Here is a 7,932-nt window from a genome sequence, read left to right as displayed (position 1 = left end):
AGAGGGGTCACTAGCCCAGAGGAAAGTTCTAGCTCACAACATGGCAGACTGCAGCCCTGGGCCGAGGGGATATTGGATGGGTTCTGGCAGCACGAATCCCCAGGCTATGAGTTTCGAATGTGCAAACCAGACTGTGTACCCTATTATGTCAGACCGCTCCAGAAAGTTTTTCAATTAGTCGTGTTTTTTTTTTAAAGATTTTATTTATTTGACAGAGACAGCCAGAGAGAGGGGGAACAGAAGCAGGGGGAGTGGGAGAGGAAGAAGCAGGCTCCTAGCGGAGGAGCCTGATGTGGGGCTCGATCCCGGAACGCCGGGATCACACCCTGAGCGGAAGGCAGACGCTTAACGAATGTGCCACCCAAGCGCCCCTCAATTAGTCGTTTTCATAGAGAATGCAGAGGATGCCCACCTCTGCACTCAAGGAGTTTAACTTACTTGGATTAATGGTAGCCAATGTAGATCAAAGTAGAGAGACCCAGTAGGTGCGTGGGAGGGGAGCAGTGAGGGAGGTGGTTCCACGTACCTCAAGATAATGCTCCCCTAGGGATGACAGGCAAGGCCTGTGGTTGCTGTTAAGGAGGCAGGACGGGAGAGTTGACAGCCTAACGTTTTGGAATAGCTGATGTAGTTAAAGAGGAACCTCGCTGCCGGAGGTAGTGGTTAACAGAGACAGCTACAAGTGCCAGATGTTATTCAAGTAGCAAAGCAAAAAATGACTTCAGAGATCGGTTATTTCACGGAAAGTATCGAGGAGATGACTTCCGAGTTACGCCTCAAGAATGGGCATCTAGTGCAGCGAGGGAGGGTGGCAGCAAAGAAAAGTACTCAATACTTGGTTCACCAATGGTGCTGTAGAAGGGGAAACAGCTGCTGAGCAAAGGCAGAGGTTTCGTTTATCCTCCCTCATCTGGGGCTAAGCAGGCCGCGCCCCTGAGGGAGCGGGTCTCGAGAAAAACTTTTCCACGTCGAAGGCGCTAAGGAGCAAGACTAGACGGTATCCGAAACCCGGAGGCAGCCGAGGGCGGATGGGGCGGAGTTGGATGGGGAGAGGCGGGACTTCCGGTGCGGCCGGGGCCCAGTTTCCGGCGTCTAGCGGACGCTTGCCTGGCGACCTGGGCTGGCCTCGAGGCCGTTGCAGACGGCGGGGCTCTGCTGACTTTCCTGGTTGCGGGGCTTTTGCTGAGGACGGCGTGCGGAGCACGGGTGAGGAGTCGTTCTCGGACGGGCGACCTCCCACCCGTGCGGAGGCTGCATTTTTTTGTGAGAGGGCTCGGGGACACTGGTTGCGTCTCTAGGCCAGCCCCTCCTGGGCCGCGGACCAACCCGCGCGCGCGCTCCGAAAGGACGGTCCCACCCCTCTGGGTGGGGGTGGGTCCCGTGGCCGCCAGGCCAGCACGCATGCGCGGAGCGGGGCGCCAGGCACTTCTGCCGGGTCCCCGGGGGCGCGGGGCTGTAGGTCTTCCCGGGGCTCATCGCGATTCTCGTGCGGTAGACGTTTCTCGGGACCTGCCCTTGGACTCTGTTTCGAAGCTTCCGGTCGGTCTGGCCGGGTCCTGGATTTTGCACTGAGGTAGAGTGCATTGACTAGTCCTGAGGCCCTTTCCAGTGCAGGAGATGGAGGAGATCGCAGTTGTTAGTGCTGAAAGACCTTTGTTCTTGGAATTCTACCAGTTCCTGAGACCGGGATTCATGAATTCAGTTAACTCACAAGCCTATACTGCGCGATCAGTAGTGCAGCGGAAAAGGCAACAACAGCTCCTTTCCTCATAGAGCTTAACAGTTTGGACCGAGTGATAGTAGGGATAATAGGAGCAAGTTAGGAGCTCCTGGCCCAGCCCTGGGCGAAAAGGAGTTGGACTTAGGAATGCCAGAGGAAAAGGATGCTAATGTGAGACCTCTGAACTGCAGGAGTTGGCCAGGGAGAGGGAGGATTAGGGGACGGGTGGTAGAAGTCAGGGTACAGAAGTGGTTCCAGACAAAAGTCCAGCGATGAGGAAGGTAGAGTATAGGGGTGGTAGCCTACCGCAGTGCCGTGGAACTTTGGTGTGGGAGGAGAGAGTCGGAGAGGTAAACCAGGGCTCTGCACACCAGTGTTCATTGTTCAGACTTTATCTTGAGGGCAGTGCAGAGCAACTGGAAGATATTTAATTGAATAGTGACTGAATAATAATGTCATTTATTGAGTGCATACAATGGTTCCAGACTTTTCTACTGGAAGTACATAGGGAAGAAAAGAGAATTGTATTCCCCAGGAGGCCTAGGAGGCATATTCTGAAAAGCCCCAGCCTCCCAGGAGAAAATGGTTGAAATCTCTCGTTTTAAATATCTATACAAGATTTGAATGATGTATCGAAGTATATACTTGGTTTGGTATAAGATATTTTCTCAGATCCTCAAGTTATTCTGATGGCTTGAGGACTTTGCATCATGTATATCCTGTGATTTCTGTAGTCCTTGACACGTGCATCCCCACATACATAACCCAGCCTTTCTACTTGCAGAACAGTGTTCACAATACATATGTTACTTTCCTTAACTGTCCTATCAACCATTAGAGGTGGGTGTAATTCTTTCTACTTTAGTAATGAAGAACCTGAGGCTGAGAGGTTAAGAAAATTGCCCATGTTCACACAGCTAGTGAGTCGACCTTCAAACCCAGGCACGTGCAACCCCTTAGTTCTTGGGACTTCACTGCACTGCTTCACTTTGGGGAATGGATTTGGGCTGGAAAGAAGGAGAAGACTTGAAGCAGAGACGACATTTAGGGAGTTGTTGAAATAGGCAGGATGAGAGGTGATTTCAAAACCAAGATAGTTTTAGTAATGATGGAGAGAAGCGGGTGGATTCAAAGGAGGTAGAGCTGACATGATTCGGCATTTGACTGCGTAGGAGGAAGTGGGAGTGCCTGGGGGCTACCTCTGGATTGCTGGGGCAGCCATTCCCTCAACAGGATTGTAGGAAAAAGAGCAGTTTTGAGGGTAAAGAGGGCTTGTTGGCCTGAGGTGCACTGCAGTATTCAAGGGAAGATGTCCCTCTGAAGTGTCTTGAAGAGTTCCTTTTGGCATGAGGGAGAATTTACTTTTCTTCTTTGCACTGAATATATGCCGTTCGTTATCAGTTGTTGATGACTTTCTGGGGTATATCCCCTATAACCTGTGCAAACAATGGGAGATGGTGGGACATGGACCCAAGATAAACAAAAGACATGGACTACTTCTGAAGCCTTTGCCTGTTTTTTGGAGGTGACACATATATTTTACCATTATATTTTATCAAATACTAACCTATAGTTCAACTAACAAGTATTACAAATGTACAGACAAGATCTTGGCAGAAGCGGTCAAGGCCGTATAATACTGGGATTAATTGAGGAAGTATGTTTTGAGGTTTGAGTGGGGCATCTCAGTTTTTTTCTTCTAGACTCAGTCAGTCACTCTCGGATATGTAATGATCCAGAGAGCATTTTAGAATTTAAAAGATATGTTCTGTGGAACTGATGAAAGCAAAGATATAGCCTTTTTAAATGCTTTGGTAACATTAAGCCTATGTGGATGCCTCAGTAAGGATTAATATTATCACTATTGATTATGACCGTTTGCTGGCTCTCGTTGTACAGGTTTTTTTTTCTTTTTAACTGCAATTCTTTTGTTGTTTATCCAGTCTTGTTTAGATTTTGTTCTTTAATTACCTTCAGAGTTAACATTTTATATTGAGTACAGATGTCGCCCAAACTTCATTGACGTTTTTAAACTTTGACGTAAAATGGTGACCTCTCTTATTAGACTTTTTCTGGTGACTTTATATTTTATGATACTATTGCAAGTAATATTTTAAAATTAATTTTCTAATTATTTTTAGTGACATAGAAGTGATAGTGATTTTTTATATTAGTTGCTATACTTTCCTGCTAGTTTAGAATCTTGAATTTTTGTATATACAATCATTACATGTATGAATAACAGTAGTTTTCCCTTTTCCAATCCTTCTAGCTTGTTTTTCTTGCCTGATTGCACTAGCTAGGGTATTTACACTGTTAAATGGACGTGGTGATAGTTGCATTCTTGTGTTATTCCTATCTCAAAGGAGATGTTTCCAGTATATTACTGATAAGTCTGATGTTGGCTATAGGCTTTTGGTAGATAGTCTTTTTTTTTTTTTAAGATTTATTTATTTGACACAGAGAGAGACAGCCAACGAGAGAGGGAACACAAGCAGGGGGAGTGGGAGAGGAAGAAGCAGGGTCCTAGCGGAGGAGCCTGATGTGGGGCTCGATCCCATAACGCCAGGATCGCGCCCTGAGCCAAAGGCAGACGCCCAACGACTGAGCCACCCAGGCGCCCCTGGTAGATAGTCTTTATCAGCTTATGGAAGTTCCCCTCCATTTTTATGTTGCTTAGAGTATTTTGTGTGTATAGATGCTGAATTTTATCAAATGCTTTTTCTGCATGAACTGACATGATCAGATATATTTTACTTCTTTCATCTGTTAATGTGGTAAATAACAGTGATTGGTTTTCTAATTTAAGCCAACTTGGTATTAGTAGGATAATCCCAATTTGGTCACGATGTTTTTTTTATCTATTACTAGATAGGCAGTTATTTTCTTTCAGCACATTGAAAATATTATTCTAATGTGTTTTGGCTGTCATTGTTACTAGTGTGAAGTCAGCCATCAGTCTTTTGTGTCTTTGAAAGTAATGTGTCTTTTCCCTTGGCTGCCTTCAGGATCTTTGGTTTGCTTTCAGTATACAGCGATTTAGATATGGACTTCTTTTTATCTTGCTTGGAATGCGTTGGGCTTTCTGAATCTGTATGTTGATAGTTCTTCATGGTTTTTTTACACAGATTTTCAGTCTTGTCTTTTATCTGTTAAACATGTAGTCCTGTCCAGTGGGCCTGTCTGATAACCACATTATCACAGGAGCCCTTACAGGACTGCTTTATGCACACTTGTTTCTGTAGGTTCTTCTCCCTTATGGACCTTGTTTCTTGAGGTTACTTGCTCATTATGCTTAGAATTTTATTTGATTTTATTTGTGGGATTTCTTTGTTGTTTGGGCTGAAAGTAATATCTTGGGGAAGGTTTGCATTCGCTTCAGCTGGGCACCTGCTAGTCAAGGTCATTCTAATTAAAATCTTGAAGGTTCTCTGAGGACTTCTCTTCGATAATGTGGGTTTAGTCTGCAGACTGGGTCCAGGGCTGACTTACGGTTCCACATTCTCTGTGGCACTTTCTTCCTTTTCACTGTTTGGGCCAAGTTTCATAGCAGTTGTTTTTCCTGTAGTCGACCGAGACAGGGTGGCGTGGGAGTGCCAGTGATGGTTTATTTCTGGCTCATCCTTACAGTGAAGGCTCTGCTTTTACATTGGGAGGGTCTGTCTCCCCAGGTGGGCTCTGAATTTTACTTTTTATTCCCTGAAGTGGCCAAAGAGGTGGGGGACTCAAGGTAACCAGTGTGGGCAGATGCTCTTAGGGCCAAAACAGACTTCAGAATTCTGCTCCTCTCCTGGTTTGTTGCTTTATTCAGATCTAAGAAATCCTTATTTTCTTCCTTGCTCCTTGAAGCTTTATACACACACACACACACACACACACACACACACACCATATACATACATGTACACCCTTGAACAACCCGGGTTTGAACTGCACTGGTCCACTTATATGGCATTTTTTTTTCAATAAATACAGTATAATACTATAAATGTGTTTTCTCTTCCTTAGGATTTTCTTAATATTTCCTTTCTTTAGCTTACTTTATTATAAAAATACAGCATACAATATGTACAGATACAAAATACGTGTTAATCTGCTTATGTTATTGGCAAGGCTTCTAGTCAGCAGTAGGTTATTAGTAGTTAAGTTTTGGTGGAGTCAAAAATTATACTTGCATTTCCAGCTGTGCAGGGGTCAGCATTGCTACCCCCTGTGTTGTTCAAGGGTCGTGTGTGTTGTGTGTATTTTAATTTAGTATTGTTAGGGTTTATTTGGAGAGTTAATTTGGTTACTTAGCCAGCTATATTATTGAATGCCCAAGTCCGAGAAGGATTTTTTTTTTTAAAAGAAGCATACCAGAGTTTATTCATTCACAAATATGTATTTACTTTTCAAAGGAGTCAATATGGGAGATTACAAATTTCTGCCATTGCCCAAGATATATTTGGAACTTTTTTTTGGAATTGGTTTCAGAGCTAGTAGCATATTCTTTTAAATTTCTTTATTGGCTACATTTTTCATCCTTTAAAGATGAAACTTGGGCTTACCAAAGGATCCAGCAGTCACACTTCTAGGTATTTACCCAAATAAATTGAAAACGTCTGTTAATGCAAAAACCTGTGTATGAATGTTTATAACTGCTTTACTTATGATCACTGAAAACCAGAAGTACCAAGGTAAAATTCAACAGGAGAAATGGATAAACTGTGGTATAGCCACATCGTGGGATACTATTCTGTAACAAGAGGAATGAGCTTTCTTGATTCTGGCAAAAACATGAATGAATCTTAAATGCATTTTGCTAAGTAAAAGAAGCCCACCCCAAAAGGCTATGTATTCTATGATTTTATTCATAACGACATTCTGAAGAAGAATTAGGGACAGATTATCAGTGGTTGCTGGGAGTTGGTGGAGGGGAGAGCAGTTGACTACAGAGAAGGTACACAGGGGAATTTATAGGGTGATATCTTTGATACTTGTTTGTATGTCTGGAATATTTTATTATGAAAACAAGAAATAGAAGAAAAAAGCGAATAAGCTTAAAAAAACTAAAAATGGAGTCCCAGCCTCTTCTCTTTAGCTTCCATACTGTTCTTACCCGCTCTGTTATTTTTAAACCGTACATATGCCTTATACTTCACTGTATAGATGCGGTAGCTCATAATAAGCACATTTTAAAGGGGAAAATATGCAAAAGGAAAGTTGGAAGTGGTTAAGGTGAGGAGAACAACTCCTGACTAAAATTACTTTGTAGCTTGAATTTTCCTTCTCATTGATTGTAAACACTGGTAGCTCTTTGACCGCATATACCATATCAGGCTATCGTGGTGGAGATGCGCAATTAGAACATTTCTTTTTTTTTTTTTTAAAGATTTAAAAAATTCATTTTATATATTAGAGAGAGAGCACAAGCACAGATGCATGTAAGTGGGGGGAGGGGCAAAGGAAGAGGGGGAGAGAGAGAGAATCTCAAGCAGATTCCTCCCTGAGCCTGACGAAGCTCTGGCTCAGGACCCTGAGATCATGAGCTGAGCTGAAGTCAAGAGTTGGACACCGAACCGACTGAGCCACCCAGACGCCCCTGAACACCTTTCATCATATATAGCAAATGATGAAAAAGATTTTGCCGGTGATTTAAGGCTTCCATCCACCCATTCTTCAGAGTATGTTTGCTCATATTTAAAATAAATGAATGAATTGTTCCACCAAAGAATTATTTTAAGAAATCTGAAAGTAAGTAGTAACTTCTCTTTTAGTACTCCCCTTCCATGGTTTTAATTCAATATATGTATTTTTTTAAACCCAAATATTGTAAAAGTTTCATGGGTCAAATTTTGGATTTTGGATTTTTAAAAACACATTTTTTTTCTCTAAAAGAGAAGCAGCTTAACACTAAGCAGTATTTTTCTGGATCTGAATGATATTTTTGAAGACTTACCAGTTTTTAATTGTCCATTGTTTCCTAAACTGTATTTTTAATTTCATTTGCTCTCTCCTAGGGAATGAAGGATGGCAGCACGCCGTGCATTAAAAGCTGTTTTGGTGGATCTCAGTGGCACACTTCACATTGAAGATGCAGCTGTGCCAGGCGCACAGGAAGCTCTTAAAAGGCAAGCTATTCTCCAGGTTCAGCTGACAAATATGTTTGTAAGTGCCATTTTACCAAGGCAGAGCATTAGCTAAATAGATGGCCTTAACATTTCACCAGCTTA

General features: G+C 43.0%; 1 protein-coding gene across 3 annotated transcripts in view; it reads left to right on the top strand.

Moving 5' to 3' along the window:
- The first annotated feature begins 1,051 nt into the window (after positions 1 to 1,051).
- The window catches only part of HDHD2 (haloacid dehalogenase like hydrolase domain containing 2), a 35,337-nt gene continuing 28,456 nt past the window's right edge, over positions 1,052 to 7,932 (top strand). Inside the window, exons 1-2 of one of the 3 annotated variants that reach the window (XM_011223510.3) lie at positions 1,052 to 1,206; positions 7,720 to 7,830. In XM_011223510.3, the coding sequence (XP_011221812.1) occupies positions 7,730 to 7,830 (101 nt within the window). In that variant the 5' untranslated portion in view covers positions 1,052 to 1,206; positions 7,720 to 7,729. Of the gene's footprint in view, positions 1,207 to 1,379; positions 1,574 to 7,719; positions 7,868 to 7,932 lie in introns of those variants that run through there. The other 2 variants (XM_011223511.3, XM_011223513.3) reach the window with 2 other exon arrangements.

Source organism: Ailuropoda melanoleuca, chromosome 14 (assembly GCF_002007445.2).
Source record: "Ailuropoda melanoleuca isolate Jingjing chromosome 14, ASM200744v2, whole genome shotgun sequence".
Taxonomy (NCBI): domain Eukaryota; kingdom Metazoa; phylum Chordata; class Mammalia; order Carnivora; family Ursidae; genus Ailuropoda; species Ailuropoda melanoleuca.
This window is presented reverse-complemented; position numbering and strand designations above follow the sequence as displayed.